Source organism: Citrus sinensis, chromosome 2 (genome assembly GCF_022201045.2).
Source record: "Citrus sinensis cultivar Valencia sweet orange chromosome 2, DVS_A1.0, whole genome shotgun sequence".
NCBI classification, from domain to species: domain Eukaryota; kingdom Viridiplantae; phylum Streptophyta; class Magnoliopsida; order Sapindales; family Rutaceae; genus Citrus; species Citrus sinensis.
This window is the reverse complement of record NC_068557.1, coordinates 26,347,638-26,365,978: the sequence shown is the minus strand read 5'-3', so window position 1 is coordinate 26,365,978 and position 18,341 is coordinate 26,347,638. Positions and strand designations below refer to the sequence as shown.

Genomic DNA, 18,341 nt, shown 5'->3' with positions numbered 1-18,341 from the left:
TGTTCTTGCCACATATGAGAGTTGGAGGATTTGGTAGGTGGGGGAGCCAGGCGGCGGATTATATAAAGAAAAAAAAAAATTTATAAACAATATCGATGTCTCTGGAAATGGCACCTTGCTGTGGCATAGCAAGCAACAAACCAGTTTCTTATTCCACTAGACAATGATACACACACAACAGAGTTTAATTTATTGGCCCCAACAATAGCATTAGCATTACTAACAAATATTCAATAGAGCTCAAGCTGCTGCCTCAGCTGCAGAATTGACCTTCCTCATGACAAAAACTGGATCCCCAAGTTTAAGCACCTTTCCATTACTAAGGTTGTCCTTCCACACCAAGTTCTGCCCAAAGTATATCTGCAAGATACAAGATAATGCTTTTCTTTTGTTGTGCTTTTATCAGGTGACAGATTATACTCGGAAGTTTTGGATTCGAAAATAGCTCACCTTTCCCTGCTGTTTTTGATTTGGACGCAAAACTTTATCTGACCTAATTTGCCTTAGTGTTTCACTTGGTTCGGGACCAGCAACACCAGTGTCTTGATTGATAGTTGGCACCTGGAAAACAATCTCTGTATTGTTAAAAACATGAATACAAATGGAGGTATCGCTTGGAAAATCTCTCAGTGAATGGACCACAGTTCTCACCTAGACAAGTGACCACAGAAATGATATTTAGTTGAATGAAACGTTTTCACAAAAGATGCAGAAATGAAGAAAGATAACTTTTACCTTACAGCGGTCACACAGCTTAACACCTTGAAATGTGCAATTGTTTATTCGGATGCCCGTCCATAAGTCCTCAGAAAACGGTTCACAACCATCAACAAGGATGCTGCCAAATTCCAGTATAAAAAAGGGATTCATACACCATACAAAATGAGAAAAATAATGTGGGTAATTAAAGAGGGGCGAGAAAACTATGCCATAAAAAATTATCAACGTAGTGAGACCAATATACAGTTTCGGGGGGGGGGGGGGGGGGGTTTCCTCCAGAAGACTAAAACATAACTCCAACAATGTACAATGAAAAGCAGATGCTATATACATATAAACAAAGGATACTTTTAGATAATAAACAGATATTGTATGATTCTGATTTGTACTTTGGTCGAAAACGGTTAATTGGAATAGGCTCCTTGAGAAGCTTATTAAGTGCATCCAAAGATCCCTGCAAAAGATTCTTTTATAAGCTTACGATTTGAGGTTCTATAACAGAGGAAAGATGATGTACATTACATGTTCATCATGTTGAGTTACCTGAGACAACAGCATAAATGGATAACAATCAGAAAACATTATTTTCTCTCCAGCAGCATATTTGGGATCGACAGGTCTAGTTTCTGATTCTGCGGTACCAAATAATGCAGCCAGATTATCAACCACCTAAACTTGGATACTGAAAATATAAAACGACATAATTTCATTCTACCAAAAGGAATGGGTCATATGCCCTCACCAATCCAGCCTGCAATACAATATTTTTTGCTAAAGCAGTTCCCTACCAGAAGTATTTTGCTTTTTACTCGTGCCCCTAGTTACTAGTTACTGCACCCAATGTCTCATTTTTAAGAAAAGCACCAAAATCAAACCCAACCTGCATTGTAACGAACTAGCCGACTAGGTTTCCCAAGGTAATTTGTAAACCAATTTGAAGCTTCAGCTCCCTCAGCCAGTGCAGAGCCACACCACTCCCATACGGAAACACCGTCTGCTATATCACGGGGTTTGCTCAGTGAAATTTTAAGAGCCTGCATCCCTGGAGCTCTTATTACTGTACAGGAAACAGTCGAGTCCAATTTGAAAATCAGATAAAACAACAGGCAAAAAACAACTCATGTTCTATCTGAGAAGAAAAAAGAAGCATATTAATACAAACTCCAGAATAGGAAACAGTTGCGATAAATTTTTCATTCAAAGATAAATAATATTTGAAAATAGATCAATCTATGAAGATCAAGCTGGATGCGCCCAAAGCACTACTAACTATACCCATTAATACCAATTTTGAAATGATAGAAAGGAATCATGGTGAAAAAAATAGACCAATTGAGTGACAGGTACAAAAGGTGTAACAGGATACAGTCCTAACCACCATGACAACTAACACTATATTTATATTTGTCCACATCAAATAGAACATACTATTTGCCCGTCTCATTTCCTCTAATTCAAACAAATATGTGAGAATGATCACTGAATCTTAGATTATGAATTATGTAAGCAGCAAGAAATGCTTTCCACTTGTGGTGATGGATAAACTGCAGTAAATAGGAGATTCAATTCACAAACATGAGGTATGACAAGTCATTAGAAAATCCCAGAATTCTTTAAGATTATAACCTCTTATGAATTTTTCTCAACTTATATACTCAAATATAAAGAGATTTGATAACCTTAGAGAGAAAAAAAGAAAAATGAAAACCCAGCATCTCTTTTCAGGGAACATAAGAAAAGCTATTAAACTCCACATCTAGGCATTAACAGCTAAATTCTTTTGTGCTATAACTAGGTACTAATTTGGCTTACATGAAACTATATAACAACTGTAATTTCAGAAAAATTATGTTGCAAAATAGAAGAACTAGAATTACCCATGAATGATCTCCCAGTGGGTTCCCATCCTTCTAAAAATGCCTCATTTGGCAGCTCTGTCTCAACCAGAGCAAGCTTTGGCTCGTTTCTCTGAGTATATGCTCTCCCGTTGTTATTAATTACCATCCACTGTCTATCCCATCGAAATCCTGCATATAGCAAACAAACATGAACAAAAAGATGTGAAAAAGCTTGCATGTCAAACCGCTAACCACAACTTAATCCAATTGTTTAGGAGCTCAAAATGTTAAAAGTTATACAAGTCTATCAACATCCGCAAAGAACAGCAAGGTGCTGCTTTATTGATATGAAAATCATTACACCATATGGAGAAGTCAGTGGAATCGAATCATCTCAGAATTGCAAAATTATTCAAGTAACCTTTATTGACTACAGTATTCAGGTTAGTTTTTCAATTAATTTTCGAAATCGAAGTTGCAAAACTGCTGTGGCTTAGCAACAACAGATGGCTAATCAGACTTCATTTATGGATATAATTCATTGAAGATATTTGTTCAAAGAAGCACTAGCACACATGATTATTTAAAACATGATTAAAATTTAAAAAATAAAATAAAAAGGCCTCTCAAGTCAACACTGAATCAAGAGCTGATGGAAAGATTTTATTTTTCCTAATTTATTTAACTGATAATGAAACAATAAAATAAAGACATTCACAGATGCACATAAGTTACTCCCAACAGAATTTTAACTAAGAAAAATGCAAGAAACTGATAAGAGGAGCACATAGAATTCATTACACAGATATTTTAATCCACAAATCAATTAAAAGAGAGAAAAAGATCATCTGGGTCAAAGCGACAAACATGCATGAAATAAATAAATAAATTAGCATGAAAAAAATGTAATAATTGGATTGAATATAAGCATATAACATACCAGTAGGAGTGAGGGGTGCCTGCTGACAGACAGAGATGCCTCTGCATGATTTAATTGGGTATACAAATATTGATTTTACTTTGGCTGCAGCCTCCATTTTTCTCAGTAGCTCTCACTGTTTTCCTTTGCTCGATCGTCAGCTACTGCTTATGGTTGTTGAACTTTTGTACTGCTCAAGAATAAGACAAAGCTCAGTGCACCCAACTTTGGCCCACTTATCTAGATTCCATGTCTTTTTGTTTTTAATGGATCTCTAGATTCTCTGTTCATACAACACCTATCTCGTTCTGATTGATTTACTTTTCTCACACGATAAAAATATGCTAATAGAAGATAATCGTCCAAGCCTAGAGATTGTCATAATTGATGGTGTCATTACTCACTGGGACAAAATTGTTGACACGTTAACTTTTGATTTTTATTTTTTATACATATATATATATATCTAAACAAAAGAGTTTACATGAGCCAGTTGGATAAGAGACTAATCAAGTTAAGCTGATACTTAATATAGTCCCAAGATGATGACTTAATATAGTCCCAAGCATCCACAAACACATTCCAACAAATAATGGCAGAATAATTAAGGGACAAGCTGCTCTCGCTTTGTCCAAAAATTTTCAGAGGATATATTCTATCTAATAAGCTAAAATTAAAAATTTTCCCCTTGAGTTAATTAAATGCATCAAATTTAAATTTAAATTTATTCTAAAATCACACACAAATCTCATCTATTTATAATTTATTAGTCCAATGATATAATTTAAATGCTTAGAAGGCAATTAAATCCATTAAAAACAAGGCCTGAGATCTAAATATTTGATTAGATTTACACAAATATCTAACTTAATATTAAAATCCATGAAAATGAAATTTATTATTAAAAAAAAACCTACTCTTCAATTTTCAAAATTTAACTACCTTTTCTTAAGGTGTGTGTAAGGAGAAATACTAAAAAAACATTAGAAAAATAGTGAACCAAGACTATAAATTTTTTGTTCTTCATATTTTATGTTGATCATTTTACCCTTATTAGTTTGATTTTCTGACAACCTACAATGCGTATGCATGATAGAATAAACTCAAATTCTCTTATATCCAAAAGAACGCGAGCACTTAAAAACCATATTTTGGGTTAAACTATAAGAATCTATCCATCTATATTACAAATGCACCGTTACAAAGAGAATCTTGGATTATGATTTATGATGACGAGACAATTTAGCGGTAGAATCTCTTTCTAACCAAACAAGTTAATGGAACCTGAAAATGTTTTCATTACTCTATAAATTTATCACACAACTATGAAAAATAAATATTCCAAAGGATCGGAGAATATCACAAAATCTTATCTTACATTAAAAGTAACGTCTCAACAAAAAGTAAAAAATGAAAAAGAAGAAACAAAATTGACAAACAATGTTTTTGAGTATATTCTGAAATAAAAAAGTGAATTGCAATTGTTCCACTTTAAGCATATTCATCCATGGACCAGTTAATCACAAATGAATCGCATAAAAAGGAAGGAAAAAAAAAAAAAAAAGATACGTTGGCATCAGAAATAAAATTATAAAGCTTTTTCTCTTTTTCTAAAACTTTTTTTTTCATGTTTTTTAATCAATCAAAAACTTTGATACCATGAAAAAAAAAATCAAAAATCAAAATCCACCAACAAAAATATCAGTTTCTGTAACCAACAAGTAGAAAACATTGGAAGTTCTATTACTACACCAATTGATCCCCATGGTTGTTGGCCAAAATTTGCAGCATTGTATCTCTAACAACTGCCGGCAGCATGAACCGAGGAAGCAATGAAATAATTATACAGCCATACCTTAGGGATTCAGTCAATTTGGTAACACATTAAAAGATCTTTCTTCTTTCGAACGGGACAATCTTCAAGTAAAATACTCTCTATTTTGTATTCCGTTTGCCATCAATCCGAAAAAAAAAATCTTAGGCCTTCTATCCAACCCAGCACAACAAGCAGCAACTGAGCATTATGATGGAACCGAACTGAATTAATAGGACCATTTACTGTTCCTCTTGGCACTGCTTTTCAGAACAGTACGTTCATCTGTTCTAAGCTTCAACATCCTCGTACCAATAGAGCCACCGTTGCGTGATTTTCTTTCATCACCATAAAGGCCATCACCCCGGAATAGGGGCCTATTTGATACTAATGGAAACACTTTGCCCTTTTTTTCTAAAAACGTTAAAAAACTAAAAATAAAAAAATCAGGGATCCACATGTTAATTAACGAATTTTTAAAAATTTTCAGAATTATAGGAAATTTTATTTATTAGGAGTCAAGACCATGTTTGGTTCTGTTACTTCTGCATAAACCACTTTCTCACGTGAGCAAAAGCTTGAAACTCCTTTTAACTGTAATAACTACCAAATGGCTTCCTCCGCTCAGTGTCTCACTCTCCTCCCTTCGCCGCCTCTCTCTTCCCTCCAAACACACCAACCACCGGCAACCACCGCTACGTCTTTGCCGCTACCCGGTTCCCAAACACGGTGTAAGGAGTCGTGGATCGAGTCCCTTCGCTCCGAAGCCCGCTCCAATCAATTCCGTGAAGCCATTTTGTCCTACATTGAGATGACTCGTTCGGATATTCAACCCGACAACTTTGCTTTCCCAGCCGTCTTGAAGGCCGTGGCGGGCATCCAGGACTTGAGCTTAGGGAAGCAGATTCATGCCCACGTTGTCAAGTACGGGTACGGGTTATCTTCAGTGACGGTAGCCAATACCCTTGTAAATATGTATGGTAAATGTGGTAGTGATATGTGGGATGTGTATAAGGTGTTTGATAGAATTACTGAGAAGGACCAAGTTTCTTGGAATTCAATGATTGCTACTTTGTGCCGTTTTGGGAAATGGGATCTAGCATTGGAAGCGTTTAGAATGATGTTATATAGCAACGTGGAGCCTAGTTCGTTTACCTTGGTCAGTGTGGCTCTTGCTTGTTCAAATTTGAGTAGGCGTGACGGTTTGAGGCTTGGGAGGCAAGTACACGGGAATAGTTTACGCGTAGGTGAATGGAATACGTTTATTATGAATGCTTTGATGGCAATGTATGCCAAATTAGGTAGAGTTGATGATGCAAAAACTTTATTTAAGTCATTTGAGGATCGTGATTTGGTGTCATGGAACACCATCGTCAGTTCATTATCTCAAAATGATAAGTTCTTAGAAGCAGTGATGTTCTTACGCCAGATGGCACTTAGAGGAATTAAACCTGATGGGGTCTCAATCGCGAGCGTGCTTCCTGCTTGCTCACACTTGGAGATGTTAGATACTGGCAAGGAAATTCATGCATATGCATTGAGAAATGATATTTTGATTGACAACTCCTTTGTGGGTAGTGCTTTGGTTGACATGTACTGTAATTGCAGAGAGGTTGAATGTGGTCGTCGAGTTTTTGATTTTATTTCAGATAAGAAAATTGCACTTTGGAATGCTATGATTACTGGTTATGGACAAAATGAGTATGATGAGGAGGCATTGATGCTATTCATTAAAATGGAAGAAGTTGCAGGGCTTTGGCCAAATGCCACCACAATGTCAAGTGTTGTGCCTGCTTGCGTGCGCAGTGAAGCATTCCCCGACAAAGAAGGAATCCATGGACATGCTATAAAGCTGGGTCTGGGGAGGGACAGGTATGTGCAAAATGCACTCATGGACATGTACTCTAGAATGGGGAGGATAGAGATTTCAAAAACCATTTTTGATGACATGGAGGTTAGAGATACAGTTTCTTGGAACACAATGATCACTGGTTACACTATTTGCGGTCAGCATGGTGATGCACTTATGCTGCTGCGTGAGATGCAAAACATGGAAGAGGAAAAGAATAGGAACAATGTTTATGATCTGGACGAGACAGTACTTCGTCCGAAACCAAATTCCATAACCCTCATGACTGTCCTACCTGGCTGTGGCGCCCTGTCAGCTTTAGCAAAAGGGAAAGAGATCCATGCTTATGCCATTAGAAACATGTTAGCTACCGATGTTGTTGTAGGAAGTGCATTAGTTGACATGTATGCTAAATGTGGTTGCTTGAACTTTGCGAGAAGAGTTTTTGATCTGATGCCTGTCAGAAATGTGATCACCTGGAATGTTATTATCATGGCTTATGGGATGCACGGAGAAGGACAAGAAGTCTTAGAATTGTTAAAGAATATGGTGGCAGAAGGAAGTAGGGGAGGAGAAGTGAAGCCTAATGAAGTCACTTTTATTGCATTATTTGCAGCATGTAGCCATTCAGGGATGGTAAGTGAAGGTATGGACTTGTTCTACAAAATGAAAGATGATTATGGGATTGAACCTTCGCCAGATCACTATGCTTGTGTTGTGGATTTGCTTGGTAGAGCAGGTAAAGTGGAGGATGCATATCAACTTATAAATATGATGCCTCCTGAATTTGACAAAGCTGGTGCTTGGAGTAGCTTGCTTGGTGCCTGTAGGATTCACCAAAATGTAGAAATTGGGGAAATTGCAGCTCAAAATCTCTTCCTCTTGGAACCTGATGTGGCAAGCCACTATGTTCTGCTCTCAAACATTTACTCTTCTGCTCAACTCTGGGACAAGGCAATGGATGTCCGGAAGAAGATGAAGGAAATGGGAGTAAGAAAAGAACCAGGTTGCAGTTGGATCGAGTTTGGTGATGAGATTCATAAGTTTTTAGCTGGGGATGGATCACATCAACAAAGTGAGCAGCTCCATGGTTTCCTCGAAAACTTGTCTGAAAGAATGAGAAAGGAGGGCTATGTGCCTGATACTTCTTGTGTTCTTCACAATGTAAATGAGGAGGAGAAAGAAACATTACTCTGTGGACACAGTGAGAAGTTGGCGATAGCTTTTGGTATCCTCAATACCCCTCCTGGAACTACCATCAGAGTTGCCAAGAACCTCAGAGTTTGCAACGACTGCCATCAGGCTACTAAGTTCATCTCAAAGATAGAAAGTAGAGAAATTATCCTAAGAGATGTGAGGAGGTTCCATCATTTTAAAAATGGAACTTGTTCTTGTGGAGATTATTGGTAAAAAAAAGAAAAAAAGAAAAAAAGAAAAAGAAAAAGAAAAGTGATTGATTTTTGTTGTTCATGCAAGAAGCAACAAGTATTGTTGAGACTCAAGTGCCACTATTAAATTATATACGTTCAATTCCAAAGTTGTATCACAGAAATGTACCAAACATGAATTTCTTGTAGTTTCAACATTCTTTTGAAGCTTTTTGAAGCGTTGATGTAAAAAGAGGAAAGGAAAATGACAATTGTGTAGTTGTCTAATTCCTTTTGCTGCCTCGAAGGTCGATAATTCTTTTGATTTCATACATTATTTTTTCTTTTCCGATAACACATGTTTATCTCTCATTTTTTAAGTAGAAGGCAGCAGCTTATGCTTTAGGGCTTCAACTGCCAGAATGTTATGGCAACAAAATTAACCAATTCGCTGAGCATCTCCCTAATATGCTGGCCACTTTTGAGTGTTAATAGGCACGAACTAGTCCATAACATAAAACCAACAAATACTTCAATTTCCATTCAAGAAGGAAACTCTACTCAGTATCAGTAACTGGGCACAAAATGGAAAATCTCACAAAAAACGGTAAGTTTTTATATTCCACAAGCTAAAACAAAGGTACCAAAACCAGTTGCATTTCTTCTTTCAAATCATTAATGATCCAATTCCCAGGTAATTCAGAGGTAGAATATCTACTTGCTGCGCTTGGCTGCACGCTTCCCTTGGCCTTTCTTGGGAGGTCCCTTTCCACGACGTTTCAACATTTCAAGCTTGGATAAGCGCCTGCCAAGGTAAATCAATAGAATGTATCACACTTACCAAAAACCAGCATGCATAACTATAATTGTTATAGCTAAAAAGAATCATATTCAACAAGCAAGCAGTTCTTACAATAAAAGAAAAAAATCGAAGCACAGAAGTCATGGGAACCATTAGCAGAATATCATGTTGCAATTGCTAGCAAATAGCACTATGCAAACAAACAAAGAGCAAATATTTAATGGGTATGAGAGATTACTCTTGTTGTTGGCGGGCCATGACGAGAGGATCATCTTTCTTGATGTCATATGGGTACCATCCAGCAACCTTGTCACCGATGAGCTTCTTCCGCAAAATCTTGTGGGGTGATCTCTGGCCAGCGGGGTTAAGTACATGCCCAAATATCTTGGCCCTCGCCTCAGTCAGCCCTGTGGTCACTACTGTGGCCAAAATGTTCTTAAGCCTCCCTCCTGTAGCCATCGTCACTCGCCAACTCTACCTGACACAACAACAAACATAAGGCGTACACAACAGTTGATGCCCGTTGAGGCATTTTATCAAACAGTTGATGGTGCGGGGATAAATTGGTGAGCATTCTTATCAGCGAAACGTAATAGTTATTGTAAACATTAAAAGATAAAAATACTAAGCTTGCGTTACATAAATAAAGATTTATTCGTTTTGTTTGTGTTTCTAAAATATAAAAACAAGAGCAAATGAAAATCACTAGAGAGACTCAGAGAGAGCGCGCGGAGGAAGGGTTGGCAAAATCCAGATTCGGATCCGGGTGTATGTGCATTCAGATCCGGATCCGGAGTGCCATTATCATATCTTGATGCGGGTAAAATCCGCACCGAATCCGGACGGATATTCCGCATATCCGGATCCGCAAAACATAAAATTAAATAATTAAAAATATAATTAAAAAACTCAACAATTTAATTAATAATATAAATAAAATTCAATTATAATCGAACGATTAACAAATTTCCAGTAGATTACACTTATAACTCATTAAATAATAAATACAACAAAAAATTAAACACAATACCAAGTTATTAACCAGAAAAAAATTCAATCAACAATAAAATTAAATTAAACCAGCAATATTTTCAAGTTTAAACCATTTACATTAAATTAAAGTTGTTAAATACAATTAAATAATTAATCACAATACCAAATTATTAACCCAAAAAAAAGCCATGTATTTAATAAAAAAATAGAAAAGTAAATGAAATAAGGGAGCAAAATCAATACGGGCAAATTAATTTCTTGGACGAGCACGGCGGCGTCACAGCAAGCCTTCGACGACCACCGCGAGGCTTGGACGGCGAAGCTTCAATGACAGATCGGGGGGGCGAGCTTCGGCAGATCGGGCGTGGGCCGCGCGGCTTCAGCGAGCTGGGAGGAAGACGCCTCACGGCGAGTCAGCCACTGGTCGGAAGCAAGACTTACGGCTGCTGGTGAGGTGTGGGTGTGGGAAAGTTGAATGAAGGTAGAGAGGCAGCAAGAGCCAAGAGCCAAGACCCAAGAGAGACTGTCAATAGAAACGAAAACGATTAAGTTTAGGGATTAGACTTTTTTTTTTTATTCAAGTTATATATATTTTTTATTTAAAAAACCGGATCCGGATATCCGGTTTTCCTGATGCAAGTGCATCTGGATCCGCATCCGGATCCGTGTGGATTTGAGTTTTTCAAATCCGGATCCGGATTTTCCGGATCCTTGCGGATGCAGGCCGGACCCGGATTTTACTGCCATCCCTACGCGGAGGAAAGAATGTACCTGATTAGCTCGCTTTCGGTCATCCGATGCAAAAGAGTTTAGCGCGGAAGAGCAGCTCTTAGTTGAAATTTTGCAAATAGATATTTTAATTAAACATTTATTATTATTATTATTATTATTATTATTATTATTATTATTATTATTATTATTATTAAAAATATATAATAAATAGTAAAATTGTTAATTGTCCTTTCATATTCATGCCATCAGAGTTTGTTAAAAAAAAAATTGCTTGATATTGTTAAACATTAAATGCATTGGTGTGAAAATGAATATATAACAAAAAAAAGTCTCATCCATTTGTAATCGTTATGATAATAAATTTTGTACCAAACCTATACAAATTTCTTATCTCCATATTTGTTTACAAATTGCAAAACACAAATAGCCTTAAATGTTAGCTGAATTTAAAAAAAAAAAATCAAAAAATAACTATAAAAATAGCCCTCTCAAAAACTATTTGTAGTAAGCAATTTAGCCAACAGCTATTATCTTGTTCAGCATTGAATATCCAATGTCGGGTCAGTTATTACATAGATACAAATTGTGTGCCGAGCATTATTCTTATAATTTATATGACTAACAAAAAAAAATTAGGAGAAAGAGACAGACACATAAAAGAGATTAAAAAAAAAAAAGAGAAAACTAATTCTGTCAACTAAATTACAACCGAGGTCTTCACAAACAGGAAATAGCTTAACACAATGATCGTTTTATTACATTAGCTATGTAACAAAACTGTTTCAGATCCTGCAAACTCAAGATCATCATGGTTAAAACAGTATCCGATCTTGATAAATGTCCAATGCCTTGATAACCTTATCGATGAATAATTTCCGGTGCAATCTATACCTGCATTATTTCAGATTTTCAAGAAACGAATCACTAAAAATTGCTTTTGATTTGCAGTTCAACTAGAAGCAAAAAAGTTCTCAAAAGGACTAAACTACATACTTGATTGCGGCTTCAAGGGTCCTCCTAGGTTCTTTCATAGAATCTGTGAGTTGGTAAAAAGATGAAAAAAAATAAACATAAGCACTGAATAACAATTATATTTCTATTGGAACAAAAGTAAATATGCTTATAATAAGAGTATCAAGCGGTTAAAGTCTAGGAAGGAGTAAAATATGAATAGCAACTTTACCCAGCATTTTCTGATCTTGTTTAGAAGTGGTAGGGAACTCTGCTAGCATCTGTCGGCATTCTTCCTGTAATTCCTTCACAGCTTTTCTTTCTATGCTTGGAACCAGGGGCACATCCCCGTCTGACCAAGTGGGCAGTGTTCTTGCTGCTGCTATGACTGCTCCATCGATGAAACTTTCTTCGTCACTCGATATTTTACCTACTATCAATTTTATGCAGATCTTACAGTGATGCTAGAATCGAATTGCTAGATAGTAATATACAGCTTTTTGTGAAAAGGAAATCAAAGAACTATGCAGAACACGTACTATTATGGTAATATTCTTCAGGAAGACCGGATATATTGAAAACTGACAAGAAAGAATCCAAATGTATGCGGGCATCGCCAGAAAACTGAATTACATTCCAAGGATTCTGCAGTTTAACAAGCGAGACATACGTGTGTGTTAATATTGAAGAGAAGTGATCATTTAAGATATCAAATTTAAAAAGCACTAAAAGTAACCAAGATCAAATACTTTTAGAAGAGTCTTTTGAGAGAATAAACAATACATTACTCTCTTAGTGCAACCAGAACCACATAATCTAAAACAGGAATCCGTTACTGATGAGCAAATTGAGAGAAAATTACCACTGGTGACGAAAAACCATATCTTTGCATAAGCATGTCGTTCATCTGCCCATGCATATAATTGACAGTCATCTGTAAAAATTTTACAAGATCAATGAGGAACTAATGCAATATGTCAATTTATGTAAAAAGGGTTATTTGAGAACAAGAAAAAGAGTAATAAAATAAGATAAGAGAATCAGAATGGGACAAACTCTAAATAGTCAACATTAATTTCGTGGGATGCAGTATAGACCCAGGAACTGTGGAAGCTTTTGCAACTACTTTACTGATAGTACTCAAGTGATTTAGGCCTACAATGGGGGCAATAACACTCATCATAGAACTTAGAAAGCTTGTGAATGCTGGAAGCCAATCCTCTAGGCTTCTCATATGCAATGGTGTCACTAAAAGACTTATTTTGAAGTCATGAAGAAAGAATTGTTCACAGGACATAGCTTAAATGACTACCAATTTTCAACATAAGGCAGATCCCTTGATGATATGAACAGATTAGTGTTTGCTGTAGTTGGAAAAATGTACATGCAGTTTGGTTTTCAGTTAGAAAGCAACATATTGGTCCTATAATGGTTGACATGGGGTTTTATAACTGCAGTGCTCCAATTTCTATTGCTATTCTGTTTCGACTATAACTGAAAAAGTTCACTGAAATAAACTGGTTTTGGCCATCATGCATCAGAATATATCATAATTTAGCATATTGCTAAATATCTTAAATCATTTCTACATCCACTAAACACTTGCTCGACAAACAATGTTTCACTCAGTTTTGTCTCTGCCATCAGTGCTCTGTGCACATTTCAACATATAGATATATATATTCAAACTAATTTAAGGCATATGTAAACATCAAACTCTAGAATATATTACCTCTTCTCCCCTTCTAACGTGTTGTCCAGCATTTACCATCACCTCAAGCATGCGATCCTTAAAACGCCAATGGAAAAAGCAATTTGGCTGAAACGAATGGTTTAGCATGTCTGCGAAATAAGATTGAAGTTACAAAACAGGAACACATTAATAAATAGCCAAAGCAACTACAATTAAGCAAATGTGGCTAATGAAAAGCAGATGAATAGGAATGAAATAACATTACATCCAAGACAACTAATAAGTAAACAAAATGGTGAATAAATTGAGAACAAATATAGGATAGACATATAAAGAACATGGCAATGGTTGGAATCTAGAAAAGAGAGAACAACCAAAGATTAACAGATAAAAATAAAAAAAGAGAAGGTGTCATCACATAACATCTATGCAATTGTTTTCAATCTACTTGCCATTAACATTTATGAATGAAAAACTTCATGTTCTTCTTGTTAATTAAAGCTTACATAGAATACTTCCTGTCAAGTACAACATACAAGTGAGAATTTTTTTAATGAAGTTAAACATCAGATGATATACAGCAATCCTGTATGCATTCCTCTACATTATATCATAAATATGATGACAAGCTATCAACTAATATAAGTAGAAGAATGTGACAACAAATGTTTACCAGCATAAGGGATTAGCATGTTTGCATCTTGTACCAAAGCACCAATCCTCACTTGCATGTTAATGCACCGTGACTGGGCAATACTTACTGCCCAAATAAATCTTTCAGGATCATGAGCAAGACGCTTTATCTTGAGGGGAACACCTGAGTGCTGAGCGACATTAAAAAAGACAAGCAGCTCCATCAATTAAAGGGTAGATAAAAGTTGTGAGATAATAAGAACATTTTATACTGTGCAACATCTAATTTCTTGGTACCCAGTTTTTTTCCCAGAATTCTCGGGCTCTTTTTTGTTGTTCTCTCATAGTTGAAGCAAGATTTGGGTCCTGCAGCTCCATAAGGTCCTCCTACAAGACACATAGAACAATGAGGAAGAGGAAAAATGTTAATTTTGCTTCACAGAGCTGTAGAGAAAAGAGTTGTAAAGATAACAAGTTGATTAGTGACAAAGGATTATCTAACAGACACTTAGAATGAAAGCAAGTTCAGATAAGAAATAAATAACATTAATGTTAGAATGACACAGAAAATAACTTTAAGTGGTAAGGCTTGGGTTTTCCACAGCCGATGATCTCATTCAACTTCTTGTTCTTCTTCTTTTGGAGAAAAAAGTTAAGTAGATTGTATATACAAAACAAGATCTACAAAAGGTGAACGAGATGTCCACTAACCCCAAAACCACCTTAAGAATTTACAATGATCTCATTCAACTTGAAGATAGATTATTTATTTCAAACATATAATCTGCCCATAAGCATGTCAAAGTTAAAGAACTAATTTCAAAAAGTTAATATGTTTGTATATGTAGTCATTCAGTCATTTTTTCCTCTCCTGCAATTTAGCAAAGAAAGCATAATGAATTAATGAAATGTCATAAGGCAAACAAATAAATGTTTTCATTATGTTAAATCCTCAAGACTCATACTTTCATTTTTTTTAATAAAATAAAAATAAAAATGGAGAAATCAGTCGGCTAACATTTGGATGTCTTGTGAGAGATGGAGATACTAAACATTAAGAACCTTTCAATCAACAGCTGGCTAGTAGAATCTTATATGAGATCATTATCTTCATGGGCCTGAGACATTAGAAGACAAGTTATGTGCACATAAATATTTGACACATGAGCCTTGAGGTTCATCCCAAGGCATTTCCCTCATCCTTGATCAAGGTAGGACTCTAAGCGGAAGACATAAGCGCATATGCATTACGAAAATGTCAGTATATAATACAAGGAATGTCCCATATATGTCTAGATTACAAACTTTAGAGTTAATTGCATGAAATAATCAGTAATATCACTGGAAGAACACAAGTCACAATCTATATGCATATGTGGTTTCCCATTCTGTGGATCACGCACCTCTGTCGCAAGAAGCAAGCTAGTGCACTCATCTGCACTAGGTAAGAAGTCACCATATAATTGCCAAAAAGTATCGTCCTGATCAAATGCATATAAAAGAAGGCATGCCAATCTAAGGTCCCAATCTGTCTGCCAATAGAGAAATCTATCATAATTACACATTCGGATATAAAAAAAGATATTGAACTCAGCTCTTAAGATTCCATTATCAACAGAATATATAGTAATGGAATACACAAAAAGAGAGAAATTAAAAAAAAAAAAAAAAAAAAAGATATGCCAATGCAATGGTGAAGATTCAATAATTGAAAATAAGATCAAGAGCTAATCTCTGATATTTAGAAGAAACTAAGTTACCTCAGGGTCGGTAGAGTTAATTATATCAAATATTGGATGGCCTAATGGCACTATATCAGGGAAGAACATCCATGGGAGTTTCTGTCTTATGGTTAGCATCAACTCTAGAGGTATTTGCATGACTAACTGCACAGTAAGAACAGAACCCCCACACTGTAAGTAAATATATATATAGGAATCAAAATTAGAGGTCAATTAAGGTCATGCAAACAACAGGAAACACCAAAACCACAGCCAATCCGAAGTACTACAATGGATACTGCAAAAGCATAGCTATTATGCCATCAATCATATGGTCCTCCAATAAGAAATAATCAACTGAGCTCACCCGAGCACGACGGCATGGTTCAATATCTTTGGAAGCAAAAACTCCAAATCCATCAGGACCTTCCTTAAATGCAACCCCGTATGCTCTCATACTCCGGACATAACCTATCTTGTAGAAATCAGGGTCTGCTGGCTCCAACTATATACAAATGAAGAAATGCAAACATCACAGTCAACAACTCCATTCCATTTAAAAGGAAAATGAAAAGAAACAAAGGCAAACTTATCTCCAGCTTGACTTTTGAATTATTAAAGCTTATGCTGAGCTCAAATGAAGTAGCATTCTTAACATGCCCATTAAAAGCTCTAAAAATTATTACCCCGTCGGCTGGTGTTTCCTCCAGTTTGGGATTCTGAAAGAGAGGAAATGGAGGAGTCTCAACAGAAGCTTTGATGGCTCTGATATTGTTTTGACTGTTATTGCTGAATGAGTAACTGGGTTTTGCGCACCATTTCCACTGTCCCTTTTGCATTAAAAAGAAAGAAAGTCAATACTATATTAGCTAAAATTAGAGAAAGAAGACATACAAAAACAGAAAAAGAAAATAGAACGGACCTGAGGATTGGAGAAGAAAGAATAAGTGAGCTGATGAAGAGGAACAGAAATGGCCATTTGAGAGGTAGCAAAGAAAGAATTCAAACTTCACAATTACAAGCTCAACTTGTACTCATACTGAAGGTTTTGGAGTGAAGAGGTTTTACAAATTTTGACAACGTTATCCGCTTTGCCACTCAACTGTCGTCTGCTTTGCCTCTTAAAAACAACGAATTACAAATTAATAATGAAAGAATTTAAATTTTTAGTATCCTTTTTTAATGAATCACTGAATACTGAATAATACTGTAACTAGTCATAAATATTGTAAATAGAATATAAAATTTATAAATTTATCATAAAATCTGTAGCCCACTAATAAAAGTAAATAATTTTTTCTCCTTTTATTTTGCGTAAAATATTAACGTTTATCTATCATTCTAAATTTTTTGAAAATAAAATGAAATTTGGCGAATTTTTTTTAGGTGAAAGTCAAAACATTGACATTCTTTATTTTGGATTTTTTTATTGAATAAAAATATTTACCAAAGAATTTGACCATTATATTTAACAAATACTAGAATACAAATTATTGTTGTGCAAATTTTGATATGAAGAATTGACAGTAGGGTTGGCAATGGGGTGGGGTGGGTGTGAAAAACAGAGATAATGGGCTAAATTTTCCACTTTATTAAAAATTTCTCCTTCATTCCCCATTCTATTTTTTAATAAATTTAGTGGGGCGGTGATGAAGAATCCCCATGTAAAAAATTATTTTCTCATTCCCACTTCATTCCTTATTTATTTATTTTATAATAGATATGGGTAAATAGTTTCAGTAAATCAAAAATTAAAAACTTAAATAAAATTATTATCATATTATAAAATATTTAAATTTTTTAAATTTTTTTCCAAAAGGCTGAAACAATATCTTAAAATAATATCAAAACTAAAAAATATTTGAAAAGAACAGCATCTTGAGAGAAAAAAAGAAAACGTAACAATGTTATAGGATTAAATAAGAACTATAATGTAGTGTTTTCTTTTTGTTATATCATATTTATATTAGGTAAAAATAAAAAGAAAATTTATTAACTAACATTGTAATTGATAAAATAAAATTATTGAACAAAAATTAAAAAAGAAAAATCATATATAATGAGAATTGGGGTGGCGTGGCGTGGCGTGGCGTGGAGAGTACAAAATTAAACCCCACTCAAAAAATTATTCAAATTCACCCCATTTAAAGTAAAGCCTAATAGGACTCCAAACCTGTAGAAAATTTTATCATTCCTACTATAAGATGTTAGTAACACTTGTTACAAATAAAATATAATTGCTATTTATTTTAGGCTGGGTCAAAAATGAATTCTTTTCAAAAGGCTGGGAGCATCGTAATTTTGTTTGCT

At 35.2% G+C, this 18,341-nt stretch overlaps 4 protein-coding genes across 10 annotated transcripts; 1 reads left to right on the top strand and 3 right to left on the bottom strand.

Annotated features, from left to right (window-relative positions):
* Nucleotides 1-98: 98 nt before the first annotated feature.
* On the bottom strand, nucleotides 99-3,704 carry LOC102609530 (uncharacterized). The gene is made up of 8 exons (XM_006468515.4): nucleotides 3,499-3,704; nucleotides 2,598-2,747; nucleotides 1,601-1,777; nucleotides 1,264-1,352; nucleotides 1,110-1,174; nucleotides 736-838; nucleotides 451-561; nucleotides 99-360 (listed from the first exon to the last, which is right to left on the bottom strand). Exons 1-8 carry the CDS (start codon nucleotides 3,593-3,595, stop codon nucleotides 241-243), a joined length of 912 nt encoding a protein of 303 aa, XP_006468578.2. The 5' UTR covers nucleotides 3,596-3,704; the 3' UTR covers nucleotides 99-240.
* Nucleotides 3,705-5,646: 1,942 nt separating this feature from the next.
* LOC102609813 (pentatricopeptide repeat-containing protein At3g57430, chloroplastic) lies at nucleotides 5,647-8,836 on the top strand. Its single transcript, XM_006468516.4, has one exon. The coding sequence runs from the start codon at nucleotides 5,901-5,903 to the stop codon at nucleotides 8,547-8,549; it is 2,649 nt and encodes an 882-aa protein (XP_006468579.2). The 5' UTR covers nucleotides 5,647-5,900; the 3' UTR covers nucleotides 8,550-8,836.
* A 185-nt stretch (nucleotides 8,837-9,021) lies between these two features.
* On the bottom strand, nucleotides 9,022-10,863 carry LOC102610128 (uncharacterized). 2 transcript variants are annotated; one of them, XM_006468518.4, is made up of 3 exons: nucleotides 10,545-10,863; nucleotides 9,547-9,782; nucleotides 9,022-9,311 (listed from the first exon to the last, which is right to left on the bottom strand). In XM_006468518.4, the coding sequence occupies exons 2-3, from the start codon at nucleotides 9,765-9,767 to the stop codon at nucleotides 9,221-9,223; spliced, it is 312 nt and encodes a 103-aa protein (XP_006468581.1). In that variant the 5' UTR covers nucleotides 9,768-9,782; nucleotides 10,545-10,863; the 3' UTR covers nucleotides 9,022-9,220. The 2 variants fall into 2 exon arrangements, with proteins under 2 accessions (XP_006468581.1, XP_006468580.1); XM_006468517.4 differs by having other exon boundaries at nucleotides 9,547-9,786; nucleotides 10,545-10,860.
* A 650-nt stretch (nucleotides 10,864-11,513) lies between these two features.
* On the bottom strand, nucleotides 11,514-17,165 carry LOC102610649 (protein PLASTID TRANSCRIPTIONALLY ACTIVE 14). Of its 6 annotated transcripts, none has more exons than XM_006468519.3 (13): nucleotides 16,954-17,164; nucleotides 16,718-16,861; nucleotides 16,399-16,536; nucleotides 16,071-16,196; nucleotides 15,714-15,842; nucleotides 14,608-14,697; nucleotides 14,351-14,501; nucleotides 13,717-13,826; nucleotides 12,847-12,918; nucleotides 12,524-12,629; nucleotides 12,217-12,417; nucleotides 12,027-12,069; nucleotides 11,514-11,924 (listed from the first exon to the last, which is right to left on the bottom strand). In XM_006468519.3, the coding sequence occupies exons 1-13, from the start codon at nucleotides 17,008-17,010 to the stop codon at nucleotides 11,846-11,848; spliced, it is 1,446 nt and encodes a 481-aa protein (XP_006468582.2). In that variant the 5' UTR covers nucleotides 17,011-17,164; the 3' UTR covers nucleotides 11,514-11,845. The 6 variants fall into 6 exon arrangements, with proteins under 6 accessions (XP_006468582.2, XP_006468584.2, XP_006468583.2 ...); XM_006468521.3 differs by having other exon boundaries at nucleotides 16,718-16,855; XM_006468520.3 differs by having other exon boundaries at nucleotides 12,217-12,414; nucleotides 16,954-17,163.
* Nucleotides 17,166-18,341: the final 1,176 nt, after the last annotated feature.

What these genes read in the sequence shown, in the direction of transcription:
- LOC102609530 (XM_006468515.4), bottom strand. Translation starts at nt 3,595, where the DNA reads ATGGAGGCTGCAGCCAAAGTAAAATCAATATTTGTATACCCAATTAAA. An exon ending in GGCACCCCTCACTCCTACTG is followed by an intron (nt 2,748 to 3,498) that starts GTATGTTATATG and finishes TGCTATATGCAG; the next exon opens with GATTTCGATGGGATAGACAG. An exon ending in AGCTGTGTGACCGCTGTAAG is followed by an intron (nt 562 to 735) that starts GTAAAAGTTATC and finishes ATTGTTTTCCAG; the next exon opens with GTGCCAACTATCAATCAAGA.
- LOC102610128 (XM_006468518.4), bottom strand. Translation starts at nt 9,767, where the DNA reads ATGGCTACAGGAGGGAGGCTTAAGAACATTTTGGCCACAGTAGTGACC. An exon ending in ATGGCCCGCCAACAACAAGA is followed by an intron (nt 9,312 to 9,546) that starts GTAATCTCTCAT and finishes TTACCTTGGCAG; the next exon opens with GCGCTTATCCAAGCTTGAAA.
- LOC102609813 (XM_006468516.4), top strand. Translation starts at nt 5,901, where the DNA reads ATGGCTTCCTCCGCTCAGTGTCTCACTCTCCTCCCTTCGCCGCCTCTC.
- LOC102610649 (XM_006468519.3), bottom strand. Translation starts at nt 17,010, where the DNA reads ATGGCCATTTCTGTTCCTCTTCATCAGCTCACTTATTCTTTCTTCTCC. An exon ending in CTTTCTTCTCCAATCCTCAG is followed by an intron (nt 16,862 to 16,953) that starts GTCCGTTCTATT and finishes TTAATGCAAAAG; the next exon opens with GGACAGTGGAAATGGTGCGC. An exon ending in TGAAGAATATTACCATAATA is followed by an intron (nt 12,418 to 12,523) that starts GTACGTGTTCTG and finishes TAAAATTGATAG; the next exon opens with TAGGTAAAATATCGAGTGAC.